Consider the following 22,257-nt stretch of genomic DNA (forward strand, 5'->3'; position numbering starts at 1 on the left):
TAGAAGTTATGTTCAGTTGGAGGCAGGAGGCCTGGATTCAAATCCTAACCCTGCCACTTACAAGTTTTGTGACTTCCCAGCAAGTACCTTGATCCTTCCTATGTCTCAATCTCCTCATTGGCAACATGCCTGTAATAGCACCTGCTTCTGGGAATAGTTTGTGGGGCCATCCAGTGCACCTGGCATATAATACTTGTTCAAGAATTGTTGGCTAGCTATCGCAACTTAGAATTCTCAAATATATTTGCATCACTTCCTTGGTGAAGACTTCCTTGCCCCTTGTCCTGTCCTTGTGATGCACTCCCAGGAAAAGTTAGGAGTACTTGGGATGCCACAACCGTTGTTTATATGACCTACTACTGCACGGTTATTGTGTGTTTTTTTTTCTCTAAAGGGTTGTGCGATCCCAGGAGCTTCTGTGGGTCTCAAACTTGGGCTAAAAATCACCTGGGGAGATTTAAAACACTACAGATGCCTAGTCCTACCCTAGACACATTCACTAAGAATCTCTGGAGGGTGGGGCTGGAGTACTGATGGTATTTATGGCTCTTAGGAGATCAATGTTTAGAGGTAGCCAGGTTTGAGAACCATTATTTTAGAGATTGCTCATTGTGTATCTGCACCACTTGGCACAGTCTTTGAGTCTCTGATACATTTTAGATGCTCAATGAATGTTTGTAGAGTTGAAGATATTAATAATTCAGCATTAGTGTATTTCTAAAGTTTACGGAAGCCTACCCCATAGACTAAGAGTGTAGCTTTATTAAGAATGCCTTTGGTACATATATAATCTTGCAAGAGCATTGGAGACGACATTCTACTCCATGTTTTTGACAGAGTAAAGATCATCTCTCTCCCCTGTTGGCTTAGGTTCTATTTCTTGTTTAAAATGGCCGCAAGGCAGATTCGTACAGTTTCATTTAACCTGCCAAGTCACCACTGACTCTGCACTTGTTTAAATGTGCTGATTTAATTGTTTATCATTCCACTGATGCCGAACCACCTGCATGTATCACAAAAATAAGGGAAGTCAGGTTTAATATTTCAGCTGGTATTTTCTGCTTTTGGAACTTGAAAATACAGATTTAGGGCTTGTATCCTGATGTGTGAAGAAGGAAGCAGTGAATAAAGGTTGAAAACAGGGAAACAGCTATGGATAATGGAAGTCATTTTAGGTGTCAAATAAAACATTAACTTTACAGGATCACCAGAAAAGTTTCTTTCTACCAGTGTATAATTTCTTAATAATGTTGTACAGAAACATGCTTGTCATTTATGAATAGATATTGAGGATCCATCCTTCTAATTTGCCCAGACAGATCAAAAGTGGAATTTGTCATGATTCTAAAAAGCAGAATTCTAAGATGACACTTGAGTGTGAATATACAAAACACAAAGTTTTATAAACTCTGAAATAAAATGCAAACAAACTGGGTGAAGAACTTATGTAATGAAGCAGAAACAGTTCATATTTTAAAATTAAGTTTTATGTTTTGCTTCTTTTTATTTGGTAGAAAGGAGGTTAGGTGTGCATGCGTTTTTCATCCTCTTCAAGGGAGTTGAAAATGAAAAATAAGAGGACAGTGAAGTTTGGGGAGAAAAGAGAAAGAGAATAGATAACGTTGCCAAGTATTAAAGCCAGAATGTTGACATATAAGGTTTACTATTTTTTTTTTAATTCACAAGTAATAGATAAGCTCAAACTTGTCAGTAAAAGCTCTGCACTGAAGATAATATAACAAGTTAATATATCCAACTTAATGGTTGTGGAGAAAAGGGTAGCATGTATAATGAAATCTATACATAACTGCAATTCTGAACCCAATTTTTGCCAATAATTTCAACCTCATGCTTTCAACCTCAAAGCTACCCAAAAGTTAATAAAAGAAGTTTCAAGTTCAAGTTGCATTTACTTTTTCTGATGGACATGGTAATGAGTATAGCAAATTTATACAAAATTAGGTGAAATTATATGGATATTCTTTCCATAAGCTACATAATTACCACCTAAATCATTGCATAGCCACTGTAGTTCAACTGAAACTAAACTGCAATTCATTTAAAAGATATACCTAAGGAACTTAGGGGCAGTGTATTTCTATTCAAGTTCATAGCACAAAATTCAACATTTCTAAATTAAGAAATGATCAGCCCTGAGCTCCACTAGGCAGGACATTGAATGAAAGGTTATTTATAGAGATTAACAATGTAAGTGAAATCTGTGCTTTTACTTATTCCAGGAGAACTTAACTTTCCAGAATGATAGTGTTTGCCATAGGAAAAAATTCAACACATAATAGCAAGGAAGAAAGCCTGTTCTCACAGTTTGTGTTATGATTAAAATATGAGCAAAATGGTTGGGGCACTGCAAATTAATAGTTTTAAACTATTAATAAAAAATATTTTTCCCCAAAGAGTTATCATTTTTAGATACACATGCCAAAATTGACATACACTCCTCTTTTCAAAAGTATTTTGAGTGCAGTGAATAACTTGATATTAAATTAATTCCAAATGATGAGGTTTGAAATATATGGTTTTTACGGACTCTAAATGGTTAGATGTTGTAACTCAGGGACAGTTACCCGTTTCTGAGTGTCTAATACTAATTCTGTTATTTCCTACATGATATTTTGCTCTAAGGTCTAACACATAACTCTAATTTGCAAACTATTGATAAATAACTGGCATAAGAAACTGATGAATAAATGAAATGAATATGCTTCTTGTCAAGATATTTGAATTGGTTTGGAACTTTCTTAGGTCAAAATATTTTTGTAAAAAACAGTGAATCATTGTTTCTTTGTCATGCCACTGCATGCTAACCTGGAGTATACAAATTTTGCTTTTTCCAAAATGATTTAGAATGTAGGGAATAATTTCACAGTGTATTGAGGTATAAATATATTTTAGAAACTGAGTGCCTATAGCTTTCTCTGTCTGCCTGTTTGATACCTGGGGGAAAATTTGCAAAAAGCCCTTGACTGACAACAGTGATGAATTGGATAAGTCACTCTTGAGATATCGGCCCTCTGTTACTACTTCTCTGTAAATTAAACAAACAGAGGTACCAGGGACATCAAATCAATAATAAAAATTAATGATTATCATTATTAATATTTATTAACATATCAATAATAATTTCTATTATCAAAACAAGCTTAACTTCACTGGGTTTCCTGAGACGTGATTTGTTAATTTTACCAAGTAAAAGTTTTGTTTATAAATATTAAAATTGTTTGCCATAAATTTGATAGAAATATAGCAAAAGAAAGAAGAATATTATGATGGAAAGAGCATGGACTTGAGAGTCAAGCAAATTCTAACTCAAATCCTAAAATCAATAGCCTTGGAGAAGTCACTTTTACAGACCCCTGATCCTCAGTTTTCTGTATTTTGTAAAATGGCTCTAATTATAATCACTTTACAAAGTTGTGCTAGGATTATATAATAGCAGAGTAACAACTAGTGGACCCTCAATAATTGATAGCTACAGTTATTTCTTGAATTGCTTACAAAACTCTGCACAGAACCAAGATGTTTCTATGAACTCCTCTGCTCTCTTCTCCATAAGGCTTTTCTAAGATAATCATCAGTAATCTGGAAAGCCTCATACATAGTATCCAAATATTGTCATATTTAAGTATCAGTATAATCAGTACACTCATTAAAAGTTTACAAAATTATCGCCAAGTACTAAACTTTTCTATGATACTATTTACCCAGAAACTTTCTGGCACCATTTTGCTTGTTGGATGTTTCCTCTGCTAAGCTTCTTTTTTAAGACTTTAGCCACTGTTTATGACCCATATGATTTGTAAGTATCTAAATTCCCCACTAAGTTTGCCAGCAAGCATTAACAAAAGCCATGTTGTCGTTTATCATGTTGCATGTGTCAATGAGAGCACACACACGAAACATTTGAAGAAAATCTCAGCAGCAGGACAGGGACATTTTCAGTTGTTTTTCTGTCTAGTGCCAGCGCCACCTCTGCTTTTCTCCTAGATGAGGTTGTTCATCTTTGTGGATACTCTAATCCCACTCTCATCATCAAAGTTATTTTTCCATGGAGGCATATCATTCAAATGCAAATTAATAGGAACAATCCATTTGGCATTGGAAAGTTATTGGTAACTTTTAGTGTCTGGGTGAACAAATGTGCATTTTCCACAGCAGTTATTCTTGTTAAAGAAAATGTGTGTGCCTTGTGTTTTCTGTGCCCATTTTTTTCTGTGAAGCACTGGGAAACCCTTATGGCATCCTTTTGCTCCGTGCCCCAGTGGACTTAAGGAGATGCTGCACAGTTCCTGGGGCACATGCTTATGTAGAAACTGCTGGTTCTGAGAGATCTGGCTCAGTAAGTGTCTTTACTTCCAAAGGATAGTGTTCCGTCCAGTGAAATTAAACTGAACACACCTGACCATTGCATGCTTACATTTAGATCAAAGTGGGCATGGTCTTCCTTCCTCACCAACTGCAAAATCACAGCTACTTCTGGTTTCAGGTGATTTTGCTCTTAACCTTCCCTCTTTGATCTGTTTTACTTCAGCAATGACATGAGGCAAACCTACTGGGAGGTAGGATTTGGACCTGTGCTTCAAACACTCTAAACTCACTCAGTCTTAATAAATGTCTTGGTAAGAGAGTACTGTTATTCCCATTTTACACAGTAAAAGAAACAAATTCAGAAAGATTCTATGATAACTACAAAGTAGAGAGCCACGACATGAACCTGGCTTTGTGGGCTGCAAAGCCCATGCTATGGGGGATTCAATGGTGTCCAAAGCTCAGATACTCATAGTCTAGTAAAGAAGAGAAAGAGAGACATTTTAAGATCTATTTAGTTCTTAATAATCTCCTAACTTGTTTTCTTATTTTTCATTGCATAAATAGACATCATACATCCCCCCAGGTCATGAGTTCTAGGATTCAAAGAATTGCCTTAGGATGGTGTCAACTGCTTACATGCCTAATTCAATGCCTTCCAGGTATTCATTTAGTTATCCACTGATTTTTCAGCACGTATTTGTTGAATGTCTACTTATGTCCAGTGACTTCAGACAAGTCACTTAACTCCAGTGACGTTAGACAAGCCACTTAACTCCTCTGCATCTCTTCTACATGTATCAAATGGGAACAGTAATAGCTGAGGGTTTCTTATGAGAATTCAATGAGACTTAAGTTTGTGAAAGCATCTCACATGGTGCTATGCACCTAGTAGGTGCTCAGTAAATTTCCATTCACTCATTGTTTCACACTGTTTTTAACCCTTGAAAATAGGGAATTATCTGATCAAGAACTTTTTACTATGTGATTTAGGTTAATTTTTGGCAAAACAAGTGGTAGAAGTTTTCATTGTTTAGATATGAAACCAAAAAATGGAGTTACAAAATTCATGGTATTTCATGATTTAAAGTTTAAAGTATCCTGATATTCCCTCATTAAAAGTTATAAATTAATTGTTCTTTCCAGATTTATTTGCACTTCCACATTGGGGCTGAAATGTGCAAACAGTTTTTACAATTATGTGCTGATTTATACGAGAGGGACTCTGAAAACCACAGTGAGGTTGTAATGTCCATAAAGATGTACAGACTCCTCCTGGCAAGTTTATGGACCTTGGAAAAGGCTGAGAGCCCCTGGTTGCTTAGTACAGAAATACTACAGTTATTAATATAGTCCCCTCACCTCCCACCCCACTGCAAAGTGTCATAAATCTAGTGTTGCAACGTCAAAGTTAGATGTTTAGTACTTAACACATCGTGGCACTCTTTCCCATTTGGCAAAGGACATGTTCCTTAGCACCTTGATATATGTATCTGAGAGCGAGCTTTCTTGACACCATGCTCTACCCTGGTTGGCACTGCTTCTAGATTCCATGGGTCTTAGAGCCAATCGTCTTCATGCATCATAGTTCATCTGTGGTAGAGCTGGTTCTAGAACCCTAGTTTCTCAATTCTACTCTTAACACCTTCCCAGTACACCACACCACAGGTTGGTCTTGAGAGAAGAGCCAAACATATGTACTTGCCCAAAGATAATTGGAATTGTTTCTCCCTGTCTTCATGATAATCTGGCACAAAGATGAGGTTGTGTTTCCTTTGGCAACACCTTTCTTCTGATGGTTGAAGTCAAATGGTTTTAAAAGACATGTACTTAAATGAATTGCATTTGGTTCTTCCACGTTGTCCCATAGGGGCAAAGCACTATAAGAAGAGAGATAAAAAGATGATAAATTCTCTGCTTCCAAGACAGTTCAGTAGAAGCGAAGCACCTAATTAGAAATGTTTCTCAACTTATAATGGGTTTATGTCCCAATAAACCCATCATTAAGTTGAAAATATCTTAAGTCAAACATGCATTTAATGCACTTCACCTACTGAACATTCATAGCCTCTCCTACCTTAAATATGCTCAGAACACTTATATTAGCCTATAGTTGAGCAAACTTATCCAACACAAAGCCTATTTTATAATTTAGTGTTGAATAGCTCATGTAGTTGAATACTCTAGTGAAAGTGAAAACCAGAGTGGTTGTATGGCTACTCACCACTAACACACACAGCTGAAAGCACCATCACAAAGTCAAAAAAATTGTGAGTGGAGCCATTATAAGTCAGAGACCATCTGGAAAGAAAACAATAAGGCAGGGTCTGTGAAGTAGGTGCTGTCTCTAATAGAGGGCAGAGAAAGTGTGGTGAGTACATGGAGAAGGGTCAGAGAAGATGTAGGGTGAATGTGCCTTTTGATTTGAGCTCTGGAAGATTAAAATGATGTAGCAGGCTGAGATGCCAGATAAGACAAAACAGAGTGACACAAGCATGGTGCTGAAAATGAGCTTGGCCCCACTTCCAGCCCCCCCTCTCCTCATGCCATCACCGTGTGCTAAACACGCACTAACATGGAGGCTGCTGAATGCCTGCTGAGAGAGTTTAGAAAGAATTTTAGCATTGTAAAGGCTGGACCTGGTTGTTATAAAATGATTGCTGGCTTTCCCAGGACATGCAGCAGTTTAATTGGGCACTCTAGCAGACTAGGGTGATCAAGAGAAAAAAGACTGGTGGTGCATATATCAGCATGAAGATTGATGAACAACCAACACAGTGAAAGCCGACTGATAACTTGACATTTAGAGATTGATCCAAGGAAACTATCCTCCTGCTGAACAGACTAAGCAGTAAATTAAACATGCATGGAGAGAAAAAAAGTACTTTCCCACATTCAAAGTGAACAGATTATTTTGTTTCACAGTGAATTTTTGTATTCACAAAAGAACACAGACTTGCTTTTACATACCTTGATTTTAACCCAGTAAGGCCCACTTTGGGCTTCTGTCCTCCTAAACACAAAACTTATATGCAAATGTGTGTCACTTAAAAAAAAAAAAAAAAGAGAAAGAAAAAGAATAGACATACATGTTTAAAATTTTGTCTTAAACTGATCACCACCTGTGCTGTGTTTGCCAAGTATGTGAACACATACTGGGCATATTGGGTTTATCTGTCCTGTAGAAACTAGAATCTCTAGGATGCTGGCATTCACTCCCACTGAGGACAAATCATTTCTATCAATCCATCCAGCTCCTTACTTGGGCCTCTGATTGGTTTTCATGACAAAGACTACAAGTAGGTGAGTGCAAGAAGGGGTTCAAGGAGAAATGAGGACAAAATGAAGAGGTATGCCTCAGCCATATTCCCCTCAGTCCAGGTGAAAGGATGAAACTTATTATATTGAAGCACCAAAGAAAAAAGTAGGCTCTGTATAGTTGCCTGGTTTATTAGAACCCAACAGATGAATGAGCATGCACAGGAGCTCATGCTCAGGTATGTGTAACCGATGAGATTGTGAAAATGACAGGTCAGTGCCTATCCATGCACCTAGGAAGCCAGGTCATTTGGACAGCAAATGGCTCTCTGGTGGGGAGACTCAAGCATGGCTGTGGAGGCTGCTCTTTGCACCCTCCACCTCACCACACTGGGGCTAATAAGTACAAAAGGCACAAAGAAGCCTGGATTCCAACCCTGGCTCTACCGCTGACTGGATGTACGGCTATGGACAAGTTTTTGCAAAGGCTCTGTTTCCTCAAGTGTAAAAGTAAGGGTAATAATGGTGTGCAATTCATAGCATTTATGAGGATTTCATGCAATCATGCATGTGAAGAACTTTTCACAGTACCTGCTATTTAGTAGTCTGGATTATCAGAATCAAAAAGACCAGGTTGACTCTTCCTCCTCCCATACCTAAGTCATAATATAGTAGAAACTGAACAAGGGTGTGCATTCACATCTGAACCCTGGGGCTCAGATCCAGAATTTTCATCACAGCCTAAAGAAGCAAGTCTTTCCAGAAGGTTGTAAGTATAAAGCCGAAAAAACTTAATCCATGTTGAAGATCCATGAAAAAGCAAGACTCAAATTCAAAAGGACAGCAAGAGAGGGATCATACCATTATGGACACGTGGGTTACATAAGGGACGTTAAATGAAATTAATTGGCCTTCGAATTGCATTTGGAACATCCTTGCTGCTCCGTAGTGTTCAGCTATGGGGAGGGAAGGGGCAGCCCCTCTCCCACGTGGATCTGCCCACATGGCCTGTCTCCCTCCCGGAAGTCTCACACCAGAGTCCCTCAGACCAAAGCACCAGAAGCTGTAATTGCTGCTCAGCCTCTGTCTGTCTCCCTGTTCTGCTGTGCTGCCTAATCAGTCTTCTGTGACTGGAAACTCGATATTCCCTGCAGAAAGTGTGCCATCACGCCTTGAAGTTATTTGCATCCCGTCAGAGAACCTTTTAGTTCTAGTTCTAAATTGAGTGCCTCGGTGGTTTCAATCCTCTGATATGTAGGGCAGCTGGATTCTACAGCAGTCACACTGGGCTACGGTTCTTAGTCACATCAGGGAATTGATGCATAAAACTGACAGAATTGTAAATCTATTCGTGGTGGGTAAGAAACGGAAGTAACCAGTGCTAGTCAGTTAAACGGTTACACAATGTGAGGTGTTTGGTTTCAAGGGGACTAAGGCCTTGCCCTGGTTTGTTAAGGGCACTTTGGGGATTGCTAAATTCCCGAGGGAAGGCATGCTCTAATTTGGCTTGGGTAGCTCCTGGAGATGAGGATGTAGCCATTCACCACCCAAGCCCAGTTCAGCATCCTACAGGAGAGCCCTATACAGCCCTAGCGACCTTGATCTTCTTCCTTCAACCAATGGGCTACCTACCTGTCAACTCCCTGTCCTGCTTGATGCAGCAGAGACTATGAATCAAAAGAGAGAAAGGCTTCCATTCCAGTTTTACCATTTACTGTTCAATTCCAGTTTCACCATTTGCTGTTCACCTTGGGGAAACAATACCCACCTCCAAAGGGTGAGGAACAACTAAATGTAGTCACAGCACTAAGGTGCCTACAAGAAGGCTGAACTAACTAGAGACTCATTGCTGGTACTTCCTACCTGTCCCTCTCTGCCTTCCCTCTCATCACAATCCCTTCCTGCTAATTGCACCTGTTTTACTCCTCCGTGTTAGGCAAATACATTTGTATTATCACAGGCAGCAGATTTGGCCTCTGCATCAGCCCTGTCCACAAGCCCAGGAATGCACAGGCCAGCATCGATATTTATCTCAAGGTGACACTTGTAATGGATGGTTGCTGCACTTCTTAATCCATTTATGTAATCCTTCCTGCTTTGCTTGCAGTTATTTTCAGGACTTTAGCAGCAATAAAATGGTTCCTTTCCCAAGACAGAGTTCATTCAATTTAAATCTGGATTGATTGTACCTAAAGTTATGACATGTCTTTACAAAGGAAGAAAGAAAACAGCAATAAATTATGCACAGTGATTATTTAGCATTTATTCAGTTCCCACAGTATCCTGGGCTCAGCATATAACAGCTGGAGAATAAACCCTTGCCCTTGAGAATTAAAGCATAGTTGCATATGTTAAAAGGCACACAGGGATGAGGTTAATAGACTCTTGATCCACACTTAACGCCTTCTTTTCCTTTTGTTTCTGTCGGATGCATTCCACTGACACTGTCCTTGGCCTTTGACCTCTACCCCCCAAAACCATTCCTTATTGCTCCTCAAGCAGGGCTGGTTTGACTAAGACATTTATTGGGGCTAGAGTTCCGAGTGAGCACAGTGATATCTAACATTGATAGGATTCCTCCTCTAGTAGTGTGGCTGGTGCACAGGGGACATGCACTAGGAAACGGTGGTGGAACCTGTGCAAACAGACTTGCTTCTAATTGCACTCTTGTAAGAAGATATTCATCTGTGTGTGCACCAGTAAGAGAATTTGGATGCTAAATGGGTGGGTGATTGGATGTATTTTGAGAACACTAATTAAAATACAATTTCCATAACATCGTAATACAAATTCAATTCAAGTGCATATTCATTTACTTAGTGTAATGGCCAAAAAAGAAATAAAGAGGGAGAAAGACTTCTTTTTTTTTTTTCAAGTTTGACCATTTGGTTTTAAAGGAAGAAAATGTGGGATGGGGAGAATCAAATGAATCAAGATGAATAATAATGGCCGGCATTAATTGAGTGCCAGGCACGCTACATTCAATCCTTCAAATATTTACATGTTACAGATGAGGAAGCAGAGGTTCAGAGCCATTAAATGGCTTCCCGGCTAAAAGGTGGCAGAGCCATGATGTGATTGACGGCAGCTGCAACTTTACTGCAGTGCCCAGGCATGTAACCACTATGCTATACTGCCACCTAGGACCCAATGCACAAATATGCACCATAGTCACAGCAAAAAAAAAAAAAAAAATCCATTTCCTTTAACGTTTGGTTGACTTTGGAGTTAAATGAAACTAAATCCTTTTCTTCCTTATATTTACTTGCAAAATTTTGTGGCCAGGGAAATATATTACAGTGGTTGCCCCTGACGTGTCCTAGATATATTAATAATTCAAATTATATTGAAGTAATGACTTAGTCAGGCTTTATTTAGAACCAAGAAGCAATGTATTTTTTTAAATAAAAACAAATATTTTAAATTGCCAAATGTTTTATTTTATTCCCTCAGAACATTTTTTTGGCATTAAGAAAAGAAACATGGAAATCTGAATGAAGATACAGATTTTAGCCTAGTTTTTGTTTTGTTTTGTTGTTAGTGTTGAAGGGCAGATAGGGTCAAAAGAGAAATTAGTTTTCCCACTTTACGTGCCCAGTGATTGAGATGCTAAGGACAGATGTAATCCCTGGGTTAAGGTTGTTGGTACAGAATCTTCCCACTGCATTCTTGATAACACGTGCTGAATGTTCTTGCTTACGGTTGTGTTCGCTTTACACAGTGTGTGTATTTGCTTACAGTTGACCTGGACAGGCTCAATGATGATGTCAAGCGTTACAGTTGCACTCCCAGGAATTACTCGGTCAATTTAAGAGAAGAGCTGAAGCTGACCAGTGTGGTCTTCTTTCCACGTTGCCTCCTTGTGCAGCGCTGTGGAGGAAATTGTGGCTGTGGAACTGCCAACTGGAAGTCCTGCACATGCACTTCAGGGAAAACTGTGAAAAAGTATCATGAGGTATGTCATCCTCAAATTTCTTGTTGCAGTGCTACATTTAGCTCTTTTCAGCTGCATCAGTTGTGTTATTTATAAAGTACTGGAAGACAAGGTCATTGCATACTGTTGTTCAGGTTGTTCACTGCACAAGGGCACTCAGCCAAGGAAATAATAGGAAGCTGAACTTCTACCAGTGCTAGGTTTGCCAAGCCAAGTGCCCTGGTGATAAGTTAATTCCATCCTGAAGAAGGAATTCCTTTTTCTATTTCTTACAATATACCATGTCAGTCAACAATAGCCTTGTTAGAATATATAATCAAATGTATGATGCAGTAATTTTAGACCTTACTTGGCCTCCTTGTAGAAATATAATGCTATTCATTTACAGGATATGACTGCAAATTCTAGATTGCTTTAAGAAAATGCTAAGAGCCAAAACTTAATTAAGTCATTAGAAAATTAAGAACAGTAAAGGTAGCAAAATATAAATTGTCAGAGACCTTTTCATTTTCTAAATATGAAAGTATTTTTCATCTGGAAATGCTCATTTTTTTCTAAATACTGCTGAGTGCTACCTGGGTAATAACCTATTGAATTATGCAGAAATAAACAAAAGTAAATATAAAGATATAAGAGGAACAAAAATTTAAGGAGAGCAGTAACCTTTAATAATACTAATAGTATTTACTGGGTGCCAGACACTACTGTAAGTACTCCTTAGCTCATTTAGTAGTATATCAACGATGCTGTAAGGGGATTGCTATTTTTATTATCTTTTTATAGGTGAGTAAACTGAGGCTTAGGATATAATCAGTAGGTTGACCAGTGTAACATGGTCAGTAAATCCCAGAGCCAAGACTAGAGCTCTAGTCAACTGGTTCCAAAGTCTATGATCTCATCACTAGTAATACTCTGCTATAATATTTATATATAGCACCCTATTGAGCACAAAATAAAGAAAGAATAAACTTAAAAGGAGTTAGAGCTGTTCCTGACATGGACAGCAGCTCTGATTACTTTCTTGTTGTGGGAGAATACACAAGTCACTAAAGTTAAGAGACTCAGTTTTCACATATGTGAAATGGGACTAAGAAATGATATCAGATAACCCCTTTCAGAGTTATTCTGAGGATCAAATAAAATAATGCATATGAAATGCATTTTGTAAGACATGAAACATCATACAGAAATATGTTTAAAAATATAAGCTAAAATATGAAGCAAATAATATTGTTAGGAATTATTGTTTGAGTTGCTTTCCATCAATAACACCAAAACACAGGAATGGATAGTTTTCTCCAAATAAAATCTCTAGCTTGGTAAAACTGTTTTTTTTTTTTTTTTTTTGAAGGTTTGGAGGGTTTTGGTTTTGTTTTGTTTTTATTTTGATTTGTATCCTGAAAATAATGCAACAGTAATAATAATTTAGGAGATACCTTCTGGGCTAAACAAAAATGGGTATGTTCCAAGTGATATTTTCAACTTTAGAAATGTAGGAAGTTGTGCCACAATGACCACACTTACCTTAGACAGGGGAAACACATTATTTCAGACCTACATAGAATACACTTGCTTAGTCAAAAGAACTGCTTACTCCACCCCACTGTTTTCAAAGGAAAAAAAAATGTTCCCATATCTGAAGAATGCTATCGTCTGTGTTCATTGTGTTTTATTTTTGTATGAACTGATGAACTCTAGATTGGATGTTGCCCTTCACTTCTAAGAACCTGAATTTTATAATGTTGAGTTAAACCCTGAGGATAAATGTAGAACGCAATAATCAGGTTAGAGTTAAAATAATCTAGGAAGTGACAAGATCTCTACCTAGTAATAACTGTGAGGAAGAACATTTGAGTTCAGGCCTTTGATGTATTTGTGGAGTGCTTTATTTTTATCTTGACTCTGGGTTCAGATTGAAGTTTCAGCTGGATTTTTTAAATTACTTATTGTGGGAACAGCAGAGTTAACCATATACCCAAAAAGACTCTTGCCTCCCAGTCAGTTAACTCTGAAGAACTCTGAAGGCCTGCCTACCCTCTTCCTCTTAGTTCCTTTCTCATCTCTGTACACAATAACTTTTACCTGCAAATTTGTGTTCGCAGTTAATGTCTAGTGGGGAAAATTCTTGATCTCTTTGCTCAGTCTCATGAGTGGGTATAAAATGTTGGCATCCTTCTAAAACTGCATCTAAAGCGTCTCTTCATAACATGTGTCATAATATTTTTACCTCTAGCACTCTGCAGCTCTCTATACAAAATCCCTCTGCCAAGTGCTGGACAAAAGGGCAAATCAGCATCAATCATTAGTAACTGCATACCTGGAACAAACACTCCAGTCATATTTCCCCGAGATTTCTAAAATGCCCTTGAGATGTGTCACAATTATCATTGCCAAGTACCCTGTGGAAAATAGCAGAAGGCTTATTCCATTTCCAGAAGTGGGGGTTGCTTGAGCTTGATCTCATTAGGGAAAAATCCTCGTCCTTTATTCTATTAGTTCTGTGGTCTGTATTCTTACCTCTGAGAAATGAGAAACCAGTTTCCCCAGCTCGTGGTTGCAACTGATGAGATGTGAAATGAGTTTCTAGGAGAGATGAGCACCCTTAAGGGGGGTACGAGACCTCGTCACATAACAGGCCTGTGTGATTCTCCACAAATATTTCAGTGTTCAATGTTAAGGAATTAAAATCTGGAGACCTTGCAAGCTCCTAATGAAACTAGTATCATTGCTCTTTTCACAGGTCATGCACCTTCTCCTGTAGGGGTTTGAGCAATCTTCACTGTGCAGTAAAATATGTGACTATCTGTATTATTTCTTGCTCTCAAAAATTTTTGGTACCCTGTTAAAGTATTTTTCCTTTTTCCTAACAATTGTTCTATGCCTCTTGCAATATATAGATATAGGGGAGGAAAAACATCTTTCCTTCCACATATCCTAGGCTCATGGTCAAAGCCACTATAACAAAGACAGATTAATAAGACAAAAGCATACACATTGACTTAACATAAGTTTTACATGACGCAGGAACCTCCATAAGGAAATGAAGACCCAAAAAAAGCAGTTCAACCTGAGTGTTTTTATAGTAGGTTTGATGAAGAATGCATAGTCGTGGAGAAATGGGATAGGGCAAAGAGTATGATCTAACGGTAGTAAACTGGGGGAAACTTAGCAAGCCCTGTTTGTTCACATTCTTCTTTGTTGTACCTTTGTCTTCAGAGATAAGGAGGAAAGGATATTCCTTTCTTCACATGAGCTTCTTATGTCCTGCTATAGGGAGGGTCAGAAAATTTTTTCTAGGTTTTATGATGTACTTCAGGGAAGAAGGGTGGGGCGAAGGTCATGGTGCCTTTCTGGTTTTGCTGTTTTCTCAGATCCCTTCAGCTTAAAATATTTTAGGGTAGAATGCCCTGAACCCCATCATAGGATTTAAAAGAGACTTTTGGCAGTGATTTTTTTAAGGGAGGGTTCCAGAAAACATACTGCTTAGACAATCAGAGGATACTATTATTTTAGTTCTCTTCTTCCCTTGATAATCATAATAAAAAGATAGGATATTTCCTAAAATTATGGTGACCTATTAAATTAATACTTACTGTTTTTCATTTCTGTGCCCTGGCTATGTCCATTCAGTCAGCAGCCAAAAACTTAGAAAGCAGCTGAGAGAGAAAGATTGAAGTTAATTTTCTCTGTCCTTCCTGTCGTGATTTTGTCATGATGGTGACATAACTATTCACACTAATACAACTTTCTGCAGTGATGGGAATGTTCCATATTTACCCTGTCCAATATGCTAATCACTAGCAACATGTGGCTACTGGGCACTTAAAATGTGCATAACACAAATAGAAACCAAATTTTTAATTGCATTTAATTTTAACTAATTGAAATGTAAATAGCCACACGAGACTAGTGGCTACTGTATTGAACAGCAGAAGTCTAGACCCGCCTCTGAATCTAGCACAACTACAGCATCTAGAATTATTCCTATTTCTGGACAAAATGAAAAAAAAAATGACTTCAGAGAATTCTTTTTATTTTAATGTAGAATTTTATATTAAAAATTTGCATTTTATTACAGCTTAAGAATTAGAAGATGTAAGTAGGTACAGATGATCCCCAACTTAATGATGGTTCAATTTAGGATTTTTTGACTTTACAATGGGGTTTATTGGAGTATTAGATGCATTTTTGACTTAAGATATTTTTAACTTAAGATGGGTTTATTGAGACATAACCCCATGGTAAGTCAATGAGCATCTGTATTTATATATGAGACATAAGATTAATTAGAGTAATACAGTGGTGACCTTCAGACTTGAGATGAAAGAATAGTACTTTTAGTTTTTACATGTTTAAAAGATCTATTATTGAAATAAATTTATCTAAAATTTCAAATTGAGACCAAAGAGACAGAGAAGAAATTTTGTTCAAGGAGTTTATACTCTCTGGCAAAAGGCAGTAAGTTTTGGGGTCATGATTATGATCAACCATCCATCACAAAAATCAAGAAAATCTTTTTTCTATTGTTTTTCTGGAAACCTCATTCCTAGAGCTCGTAGAGAGTCTCCCTGCTTCTTTCCTTTCTCCGCCTTTGAGTAAGAACATGAGTCAGGCCTTTCCTGTGTTTTCCTACCGACAGAGAGGGCAATAGAGCGGAAAAATTGCAGGACTACAAGACAGAAGATGTGGGTTCCGGTTCCAGCTCTTCCACATGGGAGGCAACCAAGGCCCAGCCACTTAAAACCTCCCAGGGCCTCAGGTTTCCTTACTTAATCCCTTAATAACCTACAATTTTGAATTCCCAGGCAGACTTGAAATTACGTTATAGCCATGAACTGTGGTTACACTCCATCCTACCCCCTAAATCTTATCATACTGAAATTGTGTGAGGAATAAAGACAAATTAGTGGTTGAAATGCTAGGGAAATGCAAAAGAATAAAGATATGATCTGGAACCGTTAATGTTTACAGACTACTTATAAAAAAGTTAATTCACTCAGCTTGACAACGGCAATGATAACACCTGTGCTTCTTACCACCTGGGGATACTGGGTTAATGAAAGCATCTGAACACTGTCAAGCACGAGACAGATGTGGGTGGAATTATAGGAGAGCCTGGTCTGGCTTTCTCAGTTCTGACTACCTTTCAGCCCTGATGACTCACTTACCGAGTGGACTCTTCACTTACATACTGCAAACTACGCATGTCCTTTCCCCTCTCAATCTAGCTTCCTTCCCATCAGGCCTTCCTTCCAAACTTAGCAAACCTGCCACGGGGCAAGATACTCCCCAGGCAGACAAGGCCCAGCTGTGTCATGACCGATACCAATGCTAATGCCATGCTCTGAAATTTAGCGTCCAGCCAGGCTTCCATTATGTTTTCTTCAGTGGGTAAGCTAAACATGTAGTCATTAATCCTCTAAGGTGCAGTCGAAATCGTTTAACTATTTAGTTCTGTAAAGGTAGGCCCACAGCTAAGTATACCCCATAGTAACCCTAGAGTGTTTACAGAAAGCTTCTATTAGCAATAAATATCCGCAGACGTCATGATTGCATTTTCAAAAGTCATGAGCATTTTATAAATCCCCACTACCATCCAGCCTTTCGTCACCTTCACCTTAACTTCTCAGTATAACGTTTGTGTCCTGTTTATCATTTATGTCTTTCCTAGTGAGTACTGTGTCTTATGACCTGATATCACTCCTGTCTTAACGCTCAGCCTCTGCTGGGACTATTGCCTGCAGGTTGAGTAATTACCTAGGTAGAAAATAATATGTTATCCCTTCTGAAAATATTTTTGCTTGTAGTCACTTAGGTTTCAGGATAAGTCACTATCACCCCTTAAAAATCTTGACTCTGAGTACATTTTTTATAAACTATAAGCATGAAAGAAGTCAAAATAGAAGCAAAAGTAGGAAGCTTTCTTTTTTCTTAAACTGTGTGTGTGCTGAATACAGCCTGCTTTAGAAGTTGGGTAGAATCTTAAATAAACTCTTAATGATTCAGGTTTATATAATGCATTTATCCTGAAATATGTACTTGTGTTCCTATGTCAGCCATTAATTTGAGAACTGTTACAAGGCCTTAACAACCTTTTTTTATATTCCCAATAAACAAGAACCCGACTCAGCAGATAGCTTTTCTGCCTGGTATTGTTTTATTAGTGTAATAGCTTTATGGCAAAGATTCATTCAGAGGTTTATTGGCAACAAGGTGAGTAACTGTAGTTAAATATCTTTCGTGATGTGGTAATTTGCAAAACTGAGCATCTTTGATTTTGCATTGTGTGGTATGAAAGCCACCAACTGGCTTAGTTACACTCCATTTAGTGGATGTCAAGTTTCTCTGGCTTCACGTGGTTTTCCAGGGGGTGGAAAGGAGTCAAGAGTCCCATTTGCACCCATAGGTGCTGAGAAATGGCTGGCTGTCCCTCAGTGCATTTGTTATTTCCATGTGTGTGCTTGCAGCTGTGAGTCATAGCTCGGAAAATCAGAAAGCATTCTGTGATGGTACCTATTAGCAAGTGACCTTCAGCAGCTGTAATTAATTCAATGCTTCCTTCCCTTTAAAGGTGACCAGATAACCCATAGCCAGCAAGTTTGCTTTCTCAGATAAAGGCTTTTCATTTTCCCATGTGCCCTCAAATCAGCCTTGCTTTCTTCCTCCTTTCAACGTCGTATACCTGAACCTAAGACTATTACATGATCTGAAAGCTTTGAACATCCGTGCTGTGATCAGCCAGTCAAGCAGTCCAATTTCCACTTTGTTCAAATAGTGCTTTCCTGTCTTGTCTGGGAAAAGTGTCTGCCAATTCATTTTTCTCTTCTTATCAGCAAAACACATACATACAGTGCTCACATTGCTTAATATAAAACACAAGCAAAATCCCTGAACAATCAGAAGACCAGTTAGAAAAACTGCCCAGGCTTTCTGTTCTCATCCCAAAGCACACGCTTTTGTTTGCCACCAAATGAAAAGGCAAATCGACTAGATCACTGATTTTCCAGGTGCCAGTCATCACAAATTATTAGGCCTTGATAATGGTCTTCTTTAAACAAAGACTACTTATCATATGCTCACCTTCTCAGGAATCATTTCCTTCCCCTGTTTCCCCCAACTCTCAAATCTAGTTTACATGGAGATAGTCTTAGATGATAGCGACTAATTCATATTGGAGAAATTCTTGGCAAATCTGTAGGGCTTCAACCCCCAACCCCTTCCAAGGCACACTTACCAAGTATGATAAAGTAGGGTTTTCATATCTGTCATGGGCAGAGGATAGCAAAAAAAGTAACACATTCTCTATCTATCTCTTTGGTTACTTATGTTTTTCATGGTAAATTAACAGTTTATATTTTCTATAGAGACTCAGCAGGAGAGAACATGAGCGCAGGAAAAGTCAAATGTCTTTGAAACTCAGCTCTCAGGACTTTCAATTTTAGTTCAAAATTATGCATGGGAAACTTTGTTCTGGCTCCTGCTTTAATTTCTTGCCTGTGTTGCCTCTTGCTGCTGAGATAGAAACAAAAGCTTGGATTTCATGGATAGGGACATGGCGTCAAATTCTGGTTCCACAGTTTACTAGCTCCATGACCCTAGGCAAGTAACTTACTCTCTCCTTCTTCATCTACAAACTAAATTAGAAATGTACCTGTCTCATTTCATTACAGTGAAGTCCGAAAAATTTGCAAAGCCACTTACAACAGTGTCTAGTATCTAGAAATAATCTTAGCAATTATTTATGCTATCCTTGCCCTCAAAGCACTTATAATCCAATTAATAGAATGCATAACAAATCGTGTGAAATTGTATGATACATATTGTAAGTGCAGTAGAATTGTGGGAGACAATGAAAACCATATAATCAGCTATCAAAACTGGCATTTGGACTAGCTTTACCAATATCAAATACTTTTGAGTTTTTGTGCTTCCTTCATGAACTCTCTTACGGTATTCCTTTTTCCCCCCAATGTTGTACTCACAGTTCCTTTGAAGCTTTGCTGCAAATGGGACTCCATGCTCCATTGTGCGTTAGCAGAGTGCCCTATCTTGATCGAACGCCGAACAAATGCAGGGACTTACGCCCTGCCTCACTGGGACTCCCATGGAACAGCATGGCTAAATGCTAAATGAAAGTGTGTGCAGACCATGACGCATGGGTGCAGGGGACTCTGGGCGTAATTTTCCTAGTGGATGGTTTTGGTTTATTTAAGACTTTAAACATTTGAGGATGAGAAAATGCCTGAGAATACAATCCAGAGTAAAGAATTGTGGGGATGCCATGAAGAGTTATGCAGATGTTAAAGCAAGATTTTCCTGCATCTAACCTTCATCTAGAACAAGAGTATAACAAGCAAAGTGTAACAGGTCCCATTCCGGTTCACACAGGGGCCAGATACACCTTTAAGGCACAAAAGGAAATCATGGGCACGTTAGAGAGGCCTTGGGTCAGAGTGCACCAGGAGCCTAGAGGACAAAGCCCGGGTCCCAGGTCCAAGTTGCTGGAAGACCCTGAACAATGTAATTATTCTCCTTTAGAATCTCAGTTGTCTAATCTATAAAATGGGCATAATGATGGCTTCTCTGCTATGTGACAAGGTTTGCATGAGGGCAAAAAAAGTAGTGTCTGTGCAAATTCTTTGAAAACTGTGAAATGTAACAATTGTTTGGTGGTACCATGATGGAGTTTGGAGTCTAAAAGGAAAATAGAACAAAATCAAAAGTAAAAGCTAACAGGAATCTAAGAACATCAAGAAAAGAAGCAATTCAAGTAACTATGCAGTAAATTTGCAAAAACGTTGATAATTCTGCCAAGTATTTGTCCATGTGATGACTAATGTTTGACTCAATGAAGGTCACAGCAGGGAAGAAAAGTTAGCTTCTATTTAAACTAATGATTTAAGAAATAATGTTTAAACTTATTAATTAAAAAATTAAGGATATACTTATTGACTTAAGAAGTACTGCATTGATGCACAGGTATTAATGCATAAAGATTTTAGTGGAGCCTGATCTATTTTGAATTGTAAAGGGTATTCTATGTTAGCAGATATGTGATAATATAAACATTTTTATTTATTTATGGCCACTAATGACCTTCAATAGGGCAAAATGTTTTACTTCAACCAAAGATTTAAGCATGCCAGCATATTATGTTTATGACTTTATTCATTTTCCTGTCTGTGGTGATAATGTGCTCAGTATTGTGTTTATAACATATGTTTCGGTCAGAAGAATCTTTATGATAATATTTGAAATAGCACCTGGCCCAAAGCAGGCCATTAGAAAGCTATCAATACATATCTGCTAAGACACATGAGGATATCTGGGAACTGGAGGTAGGTAATGCCAGGGTATTACTGTGGGATCTGTGCACTCTTCTACTTCAAGGGAGTGAAAATGTTTACATGTGGGCATTCTGTTAGCAGGCCCAGAGTCTGCCTTGGATTCTCAAAGGGTTAAGAACCGATTTTCAGAAAAGTGGCATCTGGTTGAGTTAAACTCCAAGGGCTTTCTAACAGGAACTGTGTTTCTTGTCCTAGGTGTTAAAGTTTGAGCCTGGCCACTTCAGGAGGAGGGGCAGAGCAAAGACCATGGCTCTCGTTGACATTCAGTTGGATCACCATGAGCGGTGCGATTGTATCTGCAGCTCAAGACCACCTCGATAAAAGAATGTGCACATACTTACATTAAGCTTGAAGAAACCTTTAGTTTAATGGGGGGTGTGGTAAGAGACCCATTTTCCACCAGCAACCGAACTTACTGCTAGCCTGCAATGCCATGAACACAAGTGGTTGCTGAGTTTCCACCTAGCTTCGTTAGTGCCACGGCAAGTAGCAAGGCATATCATCAACTTCTATATCCAAGAATATAGGATTGCATTTAATAATAGTGTCTGAGGATATATATACACAGCACAGATATGTATATCCATGTCTATGTGTAAATAGATCAAACGGTTTATTCAGTATATATAACCAGGTACACCAGAGCTTACATATGGTTATTTAGACCCTTAAAATATTTTGACAAAATAAGGGACAATCAAATATATGAAACATGTCTTTAAAACTTTCAGAAAATGAATTCGTTTATTTTTAAATTTTAAATCACAGAACAATTTTGGATCTCGCTCTCTTAAAGAGATCATCTTGTACATTAAAAACCAGAAGATAAGCTTTTCTTATGTATACATCTTCACTGATTATATAAAAGGAAAAATATGATTTCTTGGAAAAAGGCAAATACTTAGGCATTTTCCCCACAAGAGTCACTACACACTTACCTATGTAGACAATAATAACCTGTCTCCAAAACCATGCCATTAATAACATAGGTGCTTTAGAAATTAAATCATTAAGTCTTCTTTTCATGCATTTTGCTGAGGCATTCTAATCCATTGAACACCTGTCTCAAGAAAAGTACTCAGAGTCTTTAGTATTATAATCTTACAAGAGACAATTTATAAGCTGTAGCAGAATTTTGAATTTTTATTTTTCTAAAACCCCTCCGCAAGAGGAAATCCTTTCAAGAATGGCATGGGAATTCTGTATGGGCCTTTCAAAATGGTGTTCATTGGAAGATTTGGGTAGTTGAGAGTTTAAAAAGTGAGTATTGATACATTGACATAACTGGAAATCAGGTGGAATATTTGATAGACTCCCTATTTAATAATGGATTCAAACTCTCTAAACTATGCCAATTAATTTTTATGTATCTTGCATTTGTGTCCCTGTCCC

At 38.1% G+C, this 22,257-nt stretch overlaps 1 protein-coding gene across 2 annotated transcripts in view; it reads left to right on the forward strand.

The window, feature by feature from the left end:
* The window catches only part of PDGFD (platelet derived growth factor D), a 223,476-nt gene extending 201,585 nt beyond the window's left edge, over positions 1 to 21,891 (forward strand). For both annotated transcript variants that reach the window (XM_069469000.1, XM_069469001.1), the window contains exons 6-7: positions 11,325 to 11,539; positions 21,061 to 21,891. In XM_069469000.1, coding sequence (XP_069325101.1) covers positions 11,325 to 11,539; positions 21,061 to 21,186 — 341 coding nt within the window. In that variant the 3' untranslated portion in view covers positions 21,187 to 21,891. The remainder of the gene's footprint in view (positions 1 to 11,324; positions 11,540 to 21,060) is intronic.
* The last annotated feature ends 366 nt before the right edge of the window (positions 21,892 to 22,257 follow it).

The sequence above is a fragment of the Eulemur rufifrons genome, chromosome 6 (assembly GCF_041146395.1).
Source record: "Eulemur rufifrons isolate Redbay chromosome 6, OSU_ERuf_1, whole genome shotgun sequence".
Classification (NCBI taxonomy): domain Eukaryota; kingdom Metazoa; phylum Chordata; class Mammalia; order Primates; family Lemuridae; genus Eulemur; species Eulemur rufifrons.